Source organism: Nerophis lumbriciformis, linkage group LG26, assembly GCF_033978685.3.
Source record: "Nerophis lumbriciformis linkage group LG26, RoL_Nlum_v2.1, whole genome shotgun sequence".
In the NCBI taxonomy this organism is placed as follows: Eukaryota; Metazoa; Chordata; class Actinopteri; order Syngnathiformes; family Syngnathidae; genus Nerophis; species Nerophis lumbriciformis.
In genome coordinates, this window is record NC_084573.2 from 1675001 (window position 1) to 1693778 (window position 18778).

At 44.7% G+C, this 18778-nt stretch overlaps 1 protein-coding gene across 4 annotated transcripts in view; it reads left to right on the forward strand.

The window, feature by feature from the left end:
• npas3 (neuronal PAS domain protein 3) overlaps nt 1-18778 on the forward strand; it is a 296737-nt gene that overhangs the window by 260320 nt on the left and 17639 nt on the right. For all 4 annotated transcript variants that reach the window (XM_061987684.1, XM_061987685.1, XM_061987686.1 and 1 more), the window contains one exon: nt 13641-13821. In XM_061987684.1, coding sequence (XP_061843668.1) covers nt 13641-13821 — 181 coding nt within the window. The remainder of the gene's footprint in view (nt 1-13640; nt 13822-18778) is intronic.

Here is an 18778-nt window from a genome sequence, read left to right on the forward strand (position 1 = left end):
TACACTTCAGGAAGTACATTGACATCAGTACACTTCAGTGGTTAAGTAAGAGAAAGGGGGCGGGGCTAAGGGTTAAAGATGTAAATGAGGTCATTAATAAGATGAGGAGAAAGGGGGCGGGGCTAAGGGTTAGATATGTTAATGAGGTCATGTGATCACTATTATGGATGGAAGTGGGTGTAAAATACGTGTCCTTGAAGGCGACACGGCGCCGACTTCCAGACGTGCTTGAAGGCCTCTCGTCAATCTCCCCTGGAATTTGAGGAATGTGCTCGTTAGCGCTCGTTAGCGACTTCTTGGGTGTGACGGAAGATGAACTGGTACTCCTTTAATGGCAACACCCGTGTTTACTAACTACACTCATTAGCCACGCCACGCCCAGGGCGAGCGAGCAAGAGAGAGAGAGGAAATGTCAAGAAGAGACTTGATGACTTCATCAAGTCTTTATCCTCAACAACACCTGCAGCAGGTGACTTCCTGTTTGCTATAACCATTATTATTTACTTACATCTTATATACATCATCTTATATACATCTTATATTCATCTTATATACATCTTATATACATCTTATATACATCTTATATAGTACACACACGCTGTATCTAAGTACACGTGATTTGTACACACTGGTCTCCATCCAAGGATTTTTTTTCTCCACTTCCTGTCCTCTTCCTGCCGTCCTCGTCTTTCCACTTCTGTTCCTTCCTGCCTTCGCTCTCATCCTCGCCACGCGCCCTCCTCCCCCTCGCCAGCCAGGGATCATGTGACCACGCCTCGCTTAAGTCTTCATTTAAGTGCAAATCCTCACACGCCTCTTGTGTGTGTGTGTGTGTGTGTGTGTGTGTGTGTGTGTGTGTGTGTGTGTGTGTGTGTGTGTGTGTGTGTGTGTGTGTGTGTGTGTGTCTGTGTGTGTCTGTGTGTGTGTGTGTGTGTGTGTGTGTGTGTGTGTGTGTGTGTGTGTGTGTGTGTGTGTGAGAGAGAGAGAGAGAGACCAGTATATTTGTGGCTAGGAAATGTTGGACATGTAGAAACGTTATGTACTCTGTTATGGTGATACTTGTTTTTAATGAACACTTAGGCCTACTACGCTACTGTGTTATGGTGGTACTTGTTTTTAATGAACACTTAGGCCTACTACGCTACTGTGTTATGGTGGTACTTGTTTTTAATGAACACTTAGGCCTACAACGATACTCTGTTATGGTGATACTTGTTTTTAATGAACACTTAGGCCTACTACGCTACTGTGTTGTGGTGATACTTGTTTTTAATGAACACTTAGGCCTACTACGCTACTGTGTTGTGGTGGTACTTGTTTTTAATGAACACTTAGGCCTACTACGCTACTGTGTTATGGTGATGCTTGTTTTTAATGAACACTTAGGCCTACTACGCTACTGTGTTATGGTGGTACTTGTTTTTAATGAACACTTAGGCCTACTACGCTACTGTGTTATGGTGGTACTTGTTTTTAATGAACACTTAGGTCTACTACGCTACTGTGTTATGGTGATACTTGTTTTTAATGAGCACTTAGGCCTATTACGCTACTGTGTTATGGTGGCACTTGTTTTTAATGAGCACTTAGGCCTACTACGCTACTGTGTTATGGTGGTACTTGTTTTTAATGAACACTTAGGCCTACTACGCTACTGTGTTGTGGTGATGCTTGTTTTTAATGAACACTTAGGCCTACTACGCTACTGTGTTATGGTTATACTTGTTTTTAATGAACACTTAGGCCTACTACGCTACTGTGTTATGGTGATAATTGTTTTTAATGAACACTTAGGCCTACTACGCTCCTGTGTTATGGTGATACTTGTTTTTAATGAACACTTAGGCCTACTACGCTACTGTGTTGTGGTGATACTTGTTTTTAATGAACACTTAGGCCTACTATGCTACTGTGTTATGGTGATACTTGTTTTTAATGAACACTTAGGCCTACTACGCTACTGTGTTGTGGTGATACTTGTTTTTAATGAACACTTAGGCCTACTACGCTACTGTGTTATGGTGATACTTGTTTTTAATGAACACTTAGGCCTACTACGCTACTGTGTTGTGGTGGTACTTGTTTCTAATGAACACTTAGGCCTACTACGCTACTGTTTTGTGGTGATGCTTGTTTTTAATGAACACTTAGGCCTACTACGCTACTGTGTTATGGTGATACTTGTTTTTAATGAACACGTAGGCCTACTACGCTACTGTGTTATGGTGGTACTTGCTTTTAATGAACACTTAGGCCTACTACGCTACTGTGTTATGGTGATACTTGTTTTTAATGAACACTTAGGCCTACTACGCTACTGTGTTATGGTGATGCTTGTTTTAAATGAACGCTTAGGCCTACTACGCTACTGTGTTATGGTGATACTTGTTTTTAATGAACGCTTAGGCCTACTACGCTACTGTGTTGTGGTGATACTTGTTTTTAATGAACACTTAGGCCTACTACGCTCCTGTGTTATGGTGATGCTTGTTTTTAATGAACACTTAGGCCTACTACGCTACTGTGTTATGGTGATGCTTGTTTTTAATGAACACTTAGGCCTACTACGCTAACAGAACAAATGTAGCTGTTAAAAAAACAACAACTATGTTTAACTTTCTGCCATGGACTTGGGCTGCCTTTAAGTTGAAGCGGAGTGGTAATTGTTTCACGGGCGCGATATCTGAGTTAAGCTTGTGAATTATGCGGACACGTTTGTTGCTGGATGCTTTCTAATACGCTTATAATGAGACTTGTTTGTACTGACACTTTTTTTCATGTTCAACGATTATCTCCTGTGGTGTGCTATTGTGTGCTTAGCTGCGGTGTAGCTGCTTGCTTTCGAGTACTTTCGACAAAATATGACACTTTTTGTCAACGTTGCATTGCATTGTGGGTCTTATTTGCTGTGCCATGCAGTAAAAAAGGCATCATTTGTTCGTCACGCCTCACACTGTATCGCCATCGCTTGGCGTCGGCATCGGAAACTGTATCGGCATGCCCGATGTTGGCAAGACCGCCCACATTGACACACACACACACACACACACACACACACACACACACACACACACACACACACACACACACACGGAGCAGTTGTTAACACTCCACGAGCACGAGGAGTACGTATTAGCATGAGAAACATGATAAAAGCGCGGCTCCTTTGTGTCCTTATCGCGCTCCCATAATGCACTGGGAGTCAGGGATTGTCCGCCACGTCAGGACGAGCAACACCCGGCTTATCTTCCTCTGAGGTCCTCGCTCTAAACGCTCAAAGAGTCGCCATTGTCCTCCCATTTGGCGGCTGAAAGCGAGATGCGATAACCTGCTGGAAGTGTGTGTGTGTGTGTGTGTGTGTGTGTGTGTGTGTGTGTGTGTGTGTGTGCGCGTGTGTGTGTGTGTGTGTGTGTGTGTGTGTGTGTGTGTGTGTGTGTGTGTGTGTGTGTGCGTGTGTGTGTGTGTGTGTGTGTGCGTGTGTGTGTGTGAGGGCATGCTGGGAAAACGACCACCTCAGACTTTAGCCAAGTTCCAGGAAGTAGTCTGAGCCGCTGCGTATATAACATGACATATGGAGTTCATACATGACGTATGGAGTTCATACATGACGTATGGAGTTCATACATTACATATGGAGTTCATACATGACTTATGGAGTTCATACATGACGTATGGAGTTCATACATTACATATGGAGTTCATACATGACTTATGGAGTTCATACATGACATATGGAGATGACTTATGGAGTTCATACATGGCGTATGGAGTTTATACATGACGTATGGAGTTCATACATGACTTATGGAGTTCATACATGACTTATGGAGTTCATACATGACGTATGGAGTTCATACATGACGTCTGGAGTTCATACATGACTTATTGAGTTCATACATGACGTATGGAGTTCATACATGACATATGGAGATGACTTATGGAGTTCATACATGGCGTATGGAGTTTATACATGACGTATGGAGTTCATACATGACTTATGGAGTTCATACATGACTTATGGAGATGACTTATGGAGTTCATACATGATGTATGGAGTTTATACATGACGTATGGAGTACATACATGACTTATGGAGTTCATGCATGACGTATGGAGTTCATACACCACTTGTGGAGTTCATACATGACGTCTGGAGTTCTTACATGACTTATTGAGTTCATACATGACGTATGGAGTTCATACATGACATATGGAGATGACTTATGGAGTTCATAAATGGCGTATGGAGTTTATACATGACGTATGGAGTTCATACATGACTTATGGAGTTCATACATGACATATGGAGATGACTTATGGAGTTCATACATGATGTATGGAGTTTATACATGACGTATGGAGTACATACATGACTTATGGAGTTCATGCATGACGTATGGAGTTCATACACCACTTGTGGAGTTCATACATGACTTACTGAGTTCATACATGAGGTATGGAGTTCATACATGACGTATGGCGTACATACATGACTTATGGAGTTCATGCATGACGTATGGAGTTCATACACCACTTGTGAAGTTCATACATGACTTACTGAGTTTATACATGAGGTATGGAGTTCATACATGACGTATGGAGTTCATACATGACTTATGAAGATGACTTGTGGAGTTCATACATGACTTACTGAGTTCATACATGAGGTATGGAGTTCATACATGACGTATGGCGTACATACATGACTTATGGAGTTCATGCATGACGTATGGAGTTCATACACCACTTGTGAAGTTCATACATGACTTACTGAGTTTATACATGAGGTATGGAGTTCATACATGACGTCTGGAGTTCATATATGACTTATGGAGTTCATACATGACTTATGGAGTTCATACATGACTTATGGAGTTCATACATGACGTCTGGAGTTCATACATGACTTATGGAGTTCATACATGACTTATGGAGTTCATACATGACTTATGGAGTTCATACATGACTTACGGAGTCCATACATGACTTTTGGAGTTCATACATGACGTCTGGAGTTCATATATGACTTATGGAGTTCATACATGACATATGGAGTTCATACATGACGTCTGGAGTTCATATATGACTTATGGAGTTCATACATGACTTATGGAGTTCATACATGACGTCTGGAGTTCATATATGACTTATGGAGTTCATACATGACTTATGGAGTTCATACATGACGTCTGGAGTTCATATATGACTTATGGAGTTCATACATGACTTATGGAGTTCATACATGACTTATGGAGTTCATACATGACTTATTGAGTTCCTACATGACATATGGAGTACATACATGACTTATGGAGTTCATACATGACTTATGGAGTTCATACATGACTTATGGAGTTCATACATGACATATGGAGTTCATACATGAATTATGGAGTTCATACATGACTTATGGAGTTCATACATGACTTATGGAGTTCATACATGACATATGGAGTTCATACATGACACATGGAGTTCATACATGACATATGGAGTTCATACATGACACATGGAGTTCATACATGACATATGGAGTTCATACATGACTTATGAAGATGACTTATGGAGTTCATACATGACATATTGAGTTCATACATGACTTATGGAGTTCATACGTGACTTAGGGAGTTCATACATGACATATGGAGTTCATACATGACTTATGGAGTTCATACACGACTTGTGGAGTTTATACATGACTTATTGAGTTCATACATGATGTATGGAGTTCATACATGACGTATGGAGTTCATACATGACTTATGGAGATGACTTATGGAGTTCATACATGACATATGGAGTTCATACATGACTTATGGAGTTCATACATGACTAATGGAGTTCATACATGACTTATGGAGTTCATACATAACATATGGAGTTCATGCATGACACATGGAGTTCATACATGACATATGGAGTTCATACATGACTTATGGAGTTCATACATGATGTCTGGAGTTCATACATGACATATTGAGTTCATACATGACTTATGGAGTTCATACGTGACTTAGGGAGTTCATACATGACATATGGAGTTCATACATGACTTATGGAGTTCATACATGACGTCTGGAGTTCATACATGACTTATGGAGTTCATACATGATTTATGGAGTTCATACATGACTAATGGAGTTTATACATGACTTAAAGAGTCTGTACTTGACATATAGAGTTCATACATGACTTATGGAGTTCATACATGACTTGCGGAGTTCATACATGACATATGGAGATGACTTATGGAGTTCATACATGACTTATGGAGTTCATACACGACTTGTGGAGTTTATACATGACTTATTGAGTTCATACATGATGTATGGAGTTCATACATGACGTATGGAGTTCATACATGACTTATGGAGATGACTTATGGAGTTCATACATGACATATGGAGTTCATACATGACTTATGGAGTTCATACATGACTAATGGAGTTCATACATGACTTATGGAGTTCATACATAACATATGGAGTTCATACATGACACATGGAGTTCATACATGACATATGGAGTTCATACATGACTTATGGAGTTCATACATGATGTCTGGAGTTCATACATGACATATTGAGTTCATACATGACTTATGGAGTTCATACGTGACTTAGGGAGTTCATACATGACATATGGAGTTCATACATGACTTATGGAGTTCATACATGACGTCTGGAGTTCATACATGACTTATGGAGTTCATACATGATTTATGGAGTTCATACATGACTAATGGAGTTTATACATGACTTAAAGAGTCTGTACTTGACATATAGAGTTCATACATGACTTATGGAGTTCATACATGACTTGCGGAGTTCATACATGACATATGGAGATGACTTATGGAGTTCATACATGACTTATGGAGTTCATACATGATGTATGGAGTTTATACATGACGTATGGAGTTCATACATGACTTATGGAGTTCATACATGACTTATGGAGTTCATACATGACAAAAGGAGATGTCTTATGGAGTTCATCCATGACTTACGGAGTTCATACATGACATATGGAGTTCATACATGACTTATGGAGTTCATACATGACATGGAGTTCATACACGACTTATGGAGATGACTTATGGAGTTCATACATGACTTATGGAGTTCATACATGACAAAAGGAGATGTCTTATGGATTTCATCCATGACTTACGGAGTTCATACATGAAATATGGAGTTCATACATGACTTATGAAGTTCATCCATGACTTACGGAGTTCATACATGACATATGGAGTTCATACATGACTTATGTAGTTCATACATGACGTATGGAGTTCATACATGACATATGGAGTTCATACATGACTTATGGAGTTCATACATGACATGGAGTTCATACACGACTTATAGAGATGACTTATGGAGTTCATACATGACTTATGGAGTTCATACATGACAAAAGGAGATGTCTTATGGAGTTCATCCATGACTTACGGAGTTCATACATGACATATGGAGTTCATACATGACATATGGAGTTCATACATGACTTATGGAGTTCATACATGACATATAGAGTTCATACACGACTTGTGGAGTTCATACATGACTTATGGAGTTCATACGTGACTTAGGGAGTTCATACATGACATATGGAGTTCATACACGACTAGTGGAGTTCATACATGACTTATGGAGTTCATACATGATTTATGGAGTTCATACATGACATATGGAGTTTATACATGACTTAAAGAGCCTGTGCTTGACATATAGAGTTTATACATGACTTATGGAGTTCATACATGACATATGGAGATGACTTATGGAGTTCATACATGACTTATGGAGTTCATACATGATGTATGGAGTTTATACATGACGTATGGAGTTCATACATGACTTATGGACTTCATGCATGACGTATGGAATTCATACATGACGTATGAAGTTCATACACGACTTGTGGAGTTCATACATGACTTATTGAGTTCATACATGCCGTATGGAGTTCATACATGACTTATGGAGTTCATACATGACGTATGGAGTTTATACATGACTTATGGAGTCTGTACATGAAATATGGAGTTCATACATGACGTCTGGAGTTCATACATGACGTCTGGAGTCCATACATGACGTATGGAGTTCATAATTACACATGGAGTTCATACATGACATATGGAGTTCATACATGACTTTTAGAGTTCATACATGACGTCTGGAGTTCATACATGACACATGGAGTTCATACATGACTTATGGAGTTCATACATGATGTCTGGAGTTCATACATGACACATGGAGTTCATACATGACGCATGGAGTTCATACATGACATGGAGTTCATACATGACATATGGAGTTCTTGCATGACTTATGGAGTTCATACATGATTTATGGAGTTCGTACATGACTAATGGAGTTTATACATGACTTAAAGAGTCTGTACTTGACATATAGAGTTCATACATGACTTATGGAGTTCATACATGACTTATGGAGTTCATACATGACTTGCGGAGTTCATACATGACATATGGAGATGACTTATGGAGTTCATACATGACTTATGGAGTTCATACATGATGTATGGAGTTTATACATGACGTATGGAGTTCATACATGACTTATGGAGTTCATGCATGACGTATGGAGTTCATACATGACTTATGGAGTTCTTGCATGACGTATGGAGTTCATACATGACGTATGGAGTTCATACATGACGTATGGAGTTCATACACGACTTGTGGAGTTCATACATGACTTGAGTTCATACATGACGTATGGAGTTCATACATGACTTATGGAGTTCATACATAATGTATGGAGTTCATACATGACTTATGGAGTTCATACATGACTTATGGAGATGTCTTATGGAGTTCATACATGACTTGTGGAGTTCATACATGACATATGGAGTTCATACTTGACATGGAGTTCATACATGACATATGGAGTTCATACACGACTTATGGAGTTCATACATGACTTGTGGAGTTCATATGTGACTTATGGAGTTCATACAAGACTTATGGAGTTCATACATGACATATGGAGTTCATACTTGACATGGAGTTCATACATGACATTTGGAGTTCATACATGACTTATGGAGTTCATACGTGACTTAGGGAGTTCATACATGACATATGGAGTTCATACATGACTTATGGAGTTCATACATTACATATGGAGTTCATACATGACTTATGAAGTTCATACATGACATATGGAGTTCATACATGACTTACGGAGTTCATACATGACATATGGAGTTCATACATGACTTATGGAGTTCATACATGACACATGGAGGGTTTTTTTTTTTTTTACCAGATTTACATGGTCTAGTTCTTTGATAACAATGTATATATATGAAAGGGTTTTGCGGTGCGTAGATAACTTCTTTAACAGTTCGAGACACAATCCTTAGCATTCTATTGTTAGCATGCTAGCTTATTTTCTGTATTTTTCTGCGTCAAATAATTTGCTACTTGGCGAATGATGCCTGTTAGCATTCTAACATTAGCGTGCTAGCTTTGTGAAGCTACTTTTGTAGTTATACACACCTGTCATATTTTGGTTCTTGCTGTATGCTAATGTTAGCGTGATTACATTTAAAAAAAAAAAATTCAGGCACACACCTCAGAGTAACACATTTTGGTATTCCATGCACGCTACAGTTAGCATTTAGCATGTTAGCATTTTTTAGCTGATGCTGCTCATTTGTTTTGTTAGTTGACGCTATCTGGCCAGCCTGCTAACTGCTAGCATCTCAGTTTGGCTTTGGCTCGTCAGCGTTCACACACAATGTCTACCCAAATTGCACGTTCTAGTTCTTTGAAAATAATTGATATTTTGTACTTGTTTTAAAGGTGAGAACCACCAAAATGGCCCACGCAGCCTTTGATTTGTCAGGGAGAAAATTTTGTTCTAACCAATCCATTTTTAATCAATGACGTGTTTGTTAATTGTCTTCCGCTTAAATGACGCAAGACGCAAACAAACAGCCAATGAAATGTTTTCTAACAAGTCAGGCTCTGGAAACATTCGATACTTTTACAACCAAACAGTCTGGATGAGATTTTGCCTCATTCCTGTGAGCATCCTGCGTGTGTCTGAAGCCTTACGGAGTAGGGGTTGGTTAATGTAGCCAAGAATAGTTCCGGTGTGCCTAAACAGCTACCAGGTAGCATCTGTGAGCAGATAAAACTGTATCATCTCTGTCACACCGAGGAAACGTCAACAAGGTCCTTATTACACCCGTTTAAGTCCTGGAGTGGTCCCAAGAGGTCGGAAACGGATGCCGTCCTATCTGGGTATCTGTCGGACCTTTTGGAGCCATGGGGTCCTTTAGCGTTGGTCTGAACATGAAAACTTAATGGGGAAGACTGTACTCTTGGCCCCGACAGAACCCAAGGTTCCTATTTGGCTGAGTCCAAGACTGGAAGTCAATAAACCCCAACCGTTTTGTGGTCTGTGAAAGTCGGAGGAAGTCAGTGTTGGCCGAAGGAAACTGGACTTCCGAGGCTTTTATTGCGAAAAAAAGCCCTTGTCTCAGGGTTGACCCTAAAACCGGAAGTCCCCAAACCACCTCGAAAAGGACCAACCTTGACCACAGATGTCCTAAAGCAACCAAAACAGTCTCAAAGTCCCGAAGCGCCCTTAAATCGGCTTAATGACGGCGCAAGGCGGTTGTAGGCGTGACCCCAGGATGCACAGTCCAATAAGCAATAAGAACATACCAAACTTGTTGAAGACAGGAAATGCAAAACCAAACAATTCACCGTCTCAGATGCGGCGCTGGCATCTGGAGCCGGCAGTTTGTCCAAGTGCATTCTGGACTGTCTGGGGGGGGGGCCCCCATTTTGGTTCCATGTGTCACTTCAGCTGACGGGGTTGGAGTTAGTCCTAGATATTTTTCACCGTGTCCACACATTCCCTTCTTTGCATCTGCAAACATTACACATCAAACCTTATCAGCTACTTGAAACGCCACTACAGTGTTCTGCCACGGTGTGTGTGTGTGTCTGCGTGTGTGTCGCAACAACATATCCAATTAGCGTCTCTCCGTGTCGACACGAAACACCAACTCCCAGGATGCACGGCGTTTGCACGCCGCTCCTGCCTTAAGCGTGTTCTGCTCCACAAGACGTTTTATGAGCGACTGAAAGGAATTTCTTAATAACAGGATTACATGATGTAATCCCTTTTGTCTCTGTGGACCCACACACACACACCCGCACACCCGCACCACACACACCAGAAGAAAATCCAAATGAACAAAGACATTATAAGAGCACAGCCAGAGACAGGAACAGACCCAACAAAGCAACCAAGAGAGCCCACTCCGTCCTAGACAGCCCACTAGCTCTCGGCCAATGTCCGGTGCGCGCTGATGAGCGGGAATCCGACTCGGGAGACTGAAGTCTCCGATACATGCTCATTCAGCTCTGCGAAGCCCGTCCGTCCCGACGCCCAACGCCAGCCCCGCAGCCCTGTCTCTTCCCCCGCATCTCCTCCGGTCTGTGGCAGGGAGCTCTTAGCCGGTGCGTCCAAAAGTCCACAAAAAAGCGACAAAAAATGCGGAAGTCACAAAAGGGGCCCCCCCGCTCCTTGTTGCGTAGTCCCGAAGAAGCCCGGACCAAAAGGCAAACGAGAACAAGAGGGAGACGTCAAGAACACAAAGAGCACACAGCTCCTGATACCAGCAGCCGCTACAGTGGCGCCACCTTGAAATCCAGGTGGCCCTTGTTGCGTCTGACCAAGTCTACCTCTCAGGGAATTGAAGTCACTGGTCAATCCCAAGTTCTTTCAATGACATATATGCTGAGTAAGAAAGACCATCAAGACAGAATAGGAATATTATCAAGTTTTACTAAAGCTTTAGAAGACTAGCCCACATCAATACAGTCATACCGTCATCTCGGGATGGTCTAACATTCAAACGGAAAGAGACTACTTCTTGAATAGGAAAACAGTCATTCAGCTCTGCGAAGCCCTTCCGTCCCGACACCCAACGCCAGCCCCGCAGCCCTGTCTCTTCCCCCGCATCTTCTCCGGTCTGTGGCAGGGAGCTCTTAGCCGGTGCGTCCAAAAGTCCACAAAAAAGCGACAAAAAACGCGGAAGTCACAAAAGGGGCCCGCCCCTTGTTGCGCAGTCCCGAAGAAGCCCGGACCAAAAGGCAAACGAGAACAAGAGGGAGATGTCAAGAACACAAAGAGCACACAGCTCCTGATACCAGCAGCCGCTACAGTGGCGCCACCTTGAAATCCAGGTGGTCCTTGTTGCGTCTGACCAGTCTACCGCTCAGGGAATTAAAGTCACTGGTCAATCCCAAGTTCTTTCGATGACATATATGCTGAGTAAGAAAGACCATCAAGACAGAATAGGAATATTATCAAGTTTTACTAAAGCTTTAGAAGACCAGCCCACATCAATACAGTCATACCGTCATCTCGGGATGGTCTAACATTCAAACGGAAAGAGACTCTTTTTTGAATAGGAAAACAGTCATTCAACTCTGCGAAGCCCGTCCGTCCCGACACCCAACGCCAGCCCCGCAGCCCCGTCTCTTCCCCCGCATCTCCTCCGGTCTGTGGCAGGGAGCTCTTAGCCGGTGCGTCCAAAAGTCCACAAAAAAGCGACAAAAAACGCGGAAGTCACAAAAGGGGCCCGCCCCTTGTTGCGCAGTCCCGAAGAAGCCCGGACCAAAAGGCAAACGAGAACAAGAGGGAGACGTCAAGAACACAAAGAGCACACAGCTCCTGATACCAGCAGCCGCTACAGTGGCGCCACCTTGAAATCCAGGTGGTCCTTGTTGCGTCTGACCAGTCTACCTCTCAGGGAATTGAAGTCACTGGTCAATCCCAAGTTCTTTCGATGACATATATGCTGAGTAAGAAAGACCATCAAGACAGAATAGGAATATTATCAAGTTTTACTAAAGCTTTAGAAGACCAGTCCACATCAATACAGTCATACCGTCATCTCGGGATGGTCTAACATTCAAACGGAAAGAGACTACTTCTTGAATAGGAAAACAGTCATTCAACTCTGCGAAGCCCGTCCGTCCCGACGCCCAACGCCAGCCCCGTAGCCCTGTCTCTTCCCCCGCATCTTCTCCGGTCTGTGGCAGGGAGCTCTTAGCCGGTGCGTCCAAAAGTCCACAAAAAAGCGACAAAAAACGCGGAAGTCACAAAAGGGGCCCGCCCCTTGTTGCGCAGTCCCGAAGAAGCCCGGACCAAAAGGCAAACGAGAACAAGAGGGAGACGTCAAGAACACAAAGAGCACACAGCTCCTGATACCAGCAGCCGCTACAGTGGCGCTACCTTGAAATCCAGGTGGCCCTTGTTGCGTCTGACCAAGTCTACCTCTCAGGGAATTGAAGTCACTGGTCAATCCCAAGTTCTTTCAATGACATATATGCTGAGTAAGAAAGACCATCAAGACAGAATAGGAATATTATCAAGTTTTACTAAAGCTTTAGGAGACCAGCCCACATCAATACAGTCATACCGTCATCTCGGGATGGTCTAACAATCAAACGGAAAGAGACTACTTCTTGAATAGGAAAACATAAATCTGCATTGCGAGACCTAGTTTTACCGTCTGGTATGTGGTCTGATAAAATCATTCATGTGACGTGTCATGTCCCTCTGCAGGTGGAGCTGACGGGCAGCAGCGTCTTCGACTACGTCCATCCGGGCGACCACGTGGAGATGGCAGAAGAGCTGGGGATGAAGCTCCCCCCGGGGCGGGGTGTCTCTCTGTCCCAGAGCGGCCTCAACGACGACGCCGCATCCTCGGCGTCGTCCTCATCGCCCTCCGAGACGCCCGAACCAGGTAGGACATACAAGAACCCTTTTGCCAGTGGATCTCCAGGACTTGGAGGTACTCTGTCAGATTTTCACCGACCCTAACCCTAATCAGGACGGCAAGGCGTCAATAGGTCTAAATTGCACTTGGAGGGTCCCAAAGAGCCCGGAATGTTCTCAAAATGGTCCCCTTCCTTTCATCTTAGGCAGATGTTGGACCCATTAGGGTCACCAACTTTTTGGGGGTAGACTCTTGGATATTTAGGGATGAGATGAGCCTCTTTGGGGGAATCCTGGAACCTTTAGGTGGTCAGTTTCTCACCAGCCTTATTGCTAATTCAGTCAGGCAAGGTACTAATAGGTCTAAATTGCACTTGGAGGGTCTCAAAGAGCCCGGAATGTTCTCAAAATGGTCCCCTTCCTTTCATCTTAGGCAGATGTTGGACCCATTAGGGTCACCAACTTTTTGGGGGTAAACTCTTGGATATTTAGGGATGAGATGAGCCTCTTTGGGGGAATCCTGGAACCTTTAGGTGGTCAGTTTCTCACCAACCTTATTGATAATTCAGTTAGGCAAGGTACTAATAGGTCTGAATTGCACTTGGAGGGTCTCAAAGAGCCCGGAATGTACTCAAAATAGCCCCCTTCCTTTCATCTTAGGCAGATGTTGGACCCATTAGGGTCACCAATCTTTTTTGGGGTAAACTCTTAGATATTTAGGGATGAGATGAGCCCCTTTGGGGGAATCCTGGAACCTTTAGGTGGTCAGTTTCTCACCAGCCTTATTGCTACTTCAGTCAGGCAAGGTACTAATAGGTCTGAATTGCACTTGGAGGGTCCCAAAGAGTCCGGTATTTTCCTTTTTGGGAACATTTTGGACCTCTTAGGTCCAACAGGACCTTTAGTGTTCTGCCCTTTATGGAGTAAACCCTTCGACTTTTAGGGAATAGATGGATCTTTTGGGGAAATCCTGTTTACTTTAGCTGGTCAGTTTCTCGCCAACCCTAAAACTAATTCGACACCAGCAATAGGGACGAGCGGTAGAAAATGGATGGATGGATAGTTCCAAAGTTCTCTCATTTGCACTTGGAGGAGAATTTACCTAAACATATCCTTTAGTGCATGTGCCTCGCAATACGAAGGTCCTGAGTAGTCCCGAGTTCAATCCCGGGCTCGGGATCGTTCTGTGTGGAGTTTGCATGTTCTCCCCGTGGCTGCGTGGGTTCCCTCCGGGTACTCCGGCTTCCTCCCACCTCCAAGGACATGCACCTGGGGATAGGCTCTTCCCACCGCCAAAGACCTGGGGATAGGTTGATTGGCAACACTAAATGGTCCCTAGTGTGTGAATGTTGTCTGTCTATCTGTGTTGGCCCTGTGATGAGGTGGCGACTTGTCCAGGGTGTTCACCGCCTTCCGCCCGGAAAGGTAAAGCGGGAGAAAATGAATGGATGGATGATATCCCTGGCGGGGACAACGTAGGTTCCGCAGCCCCATTGTTCAAGTGCCCTGAACCGAAGTCGTCGCTCCCGGCACGCCCCGGCAGGACCGGCGGCGCTCATTGGGATTCCACGCATCACCGCGTCCTCTCCGGCACCACGTGGGAAGACTTTGTACTTCCTCCAAAAGCTTTTTCATCGCGCGCCCGACGATAATTTGGGAATTAGGGTGAAATCCATTTGTAAATTCAACAAAATGACTGACTGTCCGCGGAGGACGTGGCTTCATCAGTCTGTTCAAACAGTCGCCTCGCCGGCGGCGCGGCTCCTCGGAGACGGCGCCGTAATTAGATCTGCCGCGGATTTATGCCGAGCTGATTGGTGCTGCGAGGGGCGGGAGAGGGGCGGGATGGTGCGGGAGGGTGCGGGAGAAGGGCTCTGCATTCATCGGAACCCCACACGTTCTGTCAATGTTTTCTTTGATTTGAAAGGCCTTTCAAAATAAAACATCTGACGCTAACACGCGTACAACTCGACTGCAAGCGCTCATAAGACATCATTGATTAGTGATTGATTCGTGGTTTCGCTCAAAGCTACCGACACTCCCCGTCTTCGTCATCGCAGCCCCGTCCTCTTCCTCGTCTTCCTCCTGACACCATTTGTCAAAGTCGCCTGATAGCAAACACATTCTATTCATGAGGTGCGCCCCCGCCCCCACCCCCCCCCCCACCCCCGCTCCCCCTCATCCCCGCACCCTCACCGGCCCAGCCCCCCGCCCCTTGATGGTAGCGATTCAATTACAGCGTGGTCGCGATAGTGAGTCAGAGAGGCTGCGGTGTGACAGCACACTTACACACTGTTTACACTATTAAACTTTACCTGTGTGTGTGTGTGTGTGTGTGTGTGTGTGTGTGTGTGTGTGTGTGTGTGTGTGTGTGTGTGTGTGTGTGTGTGTGTGTGTGTGTGTGTGCGCGCGCGACCGAGCTCCTATCTGCTCTTTCATATATATTTATGTACGCATGTGAGAGAGCGGGCCACGGCACATTTGTCATGATTGCTCCGCTGCCGCTGCTGCATTGTGGGTAAAAAAAGCGGCAGACAGAAAAATGACCCGGCGGCTGGTGAAAAAATAAAAACAAAAGCGCTCCGGTGAAGGGAGTGCCGCCCCCTGGTGGACACCATGTTGTAATCACAGGAAGTAAATCAGGCGACGCCGCTGATTGTTCCCGGTCGGTGGAATGGCCCGCCTCAGCGAGCAGCTAGCCGAGTTAGCATGTTGACGCTGAAGTGCCTCAAAGGCAACAGAAAACTAAATTAGCTTGTTAATCACGGAGGATCACTGAAATAGCAGCCAGCTAAGTTAGCATGTTGACACTAAAGAACCACAGAGACAACAGAAAACTGACTTAGCTTGGTCGTCATAGAAAATCACTGAAATGGTAGCTAGCTAAGTTAGCATGTTGACACTAAAGAACCACAGAGACAACAGAAAACTGAATTAGCTTGGTCGTCATAGAAAATCACTGAAATAGCAGCTATAGCATTGTTAGCATGTTGACACTAAAGAGCCACAGAGACAACAGAAAACTGACTTAGCTTGGTCGTCATAGATAATCACTGAAATAGCAGCCAGCTAAGTTAGCATGTTGACACTAAAGAGCCACAGAGACAACAGAAAACTGAATTAGCTTGGTCGTCATAGAAAATCCCTGAAATGGTAGCTAGCTAAGTTAGCATGGTTGTGTAGTCAGGAGGCAACAAAGGTAGCTAGTCCTCAGAGTAAGGTTGTGTAGTCAGGAGGAAACAAAGGTAGCGAGTCCTCAGAGTAAGGTTGTGTAGTCAGGAGGCAACAAAGGTAGCGAGTCCTCAGAGTAAGGTTGTGTAGTCAGGAGGAAACAAAGGTAGCGAGTCCTCAGAGTGAGGTTGTGTAGTCAGGAGGAAACAAAGGTAGCGAGTCCTCAGAGTAAGGTTGTGTAGTCAGGAGGAAACAAAGGTAGCGAGTCCTCAGAGTAAAGCAGGCAACAAAGCAGCTGAGATGTTTGACTAATGAAAGCTTCGTCCTTCAAACGCTACATTTTTCTTAATTAGCTGACAAGTCACATGATGTCTTTGTCTTAAAGGGACGGCGTCGCTCACGTCTCTACAGACATGCAAGCACTAGAATGATAAACACCTCCTCTTCTTCACCATGTCTTTCTCTCTTCATCTTCATCACTTCTTCTTCTCCTTCTCCTTCTTTTTTCTCTTTCTTATTTTTCTTTTACATCTTCTTCTTCCGGAGGTGGGGCACGATGGTGGGCACAGCCCGAAGAGGCAACGTGGGTCCCCCCTCCAATGGGCTCACCACCCATAGCAGGGGCCATAGAGGTCGGGTGCAATGTGAGCTGGGCGGCAGCCGACGGCAGGGCACTTGGCGGTCCGATCCTCGGCTACAGAAGCTATCTCTTGGGACGTGGAACGTCACCTCGCTGGGGGGGAAGTAGCCTGAGCTAGTGCGCGAGGTGGAGAAGTTCCGGCTAGATATAGTCGGACTCACTTCGACGCACAGCAAGGGCTCCGGAACAAGGTCTCTTCGAGTCTGGCATTGCCAGCAGTGAGAGGCAACAGGCTGGGGTGGCAATTCTTGTTGCCGCCCGGCTCAGAGCCTGCACGTTGGAGTTCAACCCAGTGGACGAGAGGGTAGCTTCCCTCCGCCTTCGGGTGGGAGGACGGGTCCTGACTGTTGTTTGCGCTTACGTGCCAAACGGCAGCTCAGAGTACCCACCCTTTTTGGATTCACTCGAGGGAGTACTTGAGAGTGCTCCCCTGGGTGATTCCCTCGTTCTACGCTCATATTGGCAATGACAGTGAAACCTGGAGAGGCGTGATTGGGAAGAATGGCCCCCCGGATCTGAACCCGAGTGGTGTTTTGTTATTGGGCTTTTGTACTCGTCACAGATTGTCCATAACGAACACCATGTTCAAGCATAAGGGTGTCCATATGTGCACTTGGCACCAGGACACCCTAGGCCGCAGTATCCATGATCAACTTTGTAGTTGTGTCATCGGATTTGCGGTCTCATGTTTTGGACACTCGGGTGAAGAGAGGGGCGGAGCTTTCTACCGATCACCACCTGGTGGTGAGTTGGCTACGATGGTGGGGGAGGATGCCGGACAGACCTGGCCAGGCCCAAACGCATTGTGAGGGTCTGCTGGGAACGCCTAGAAGAGTCGACTGTCAGAGAGAGTTTCAATTCCCGCCTCCGGAAGAACTTTGAACATGTCACGAGGGAGGTGCTGGACATTGAGTCCGAGTGGACCATGTTCCGTACCTCTATTGTCGAGGCGGGCGATTGGAGCTGTGGCCGCAAGGTGGTTGGTGCCTGTCGTGGCGGTAATCCTAGAACCCGCTGTTGGACACCAGTGGTGAGGGATGCCGTCAGTGGCCTAGTGGTTAGAGTGTCCGCCCTGAGATCGGTAGGTTGTGAGTTCAAATCCCGGCCGAGTCATACCAAAGACTATAAAAATGGGAGCCATTACCTCCCTGCTTGGCACTCAGCATCAAGGGTT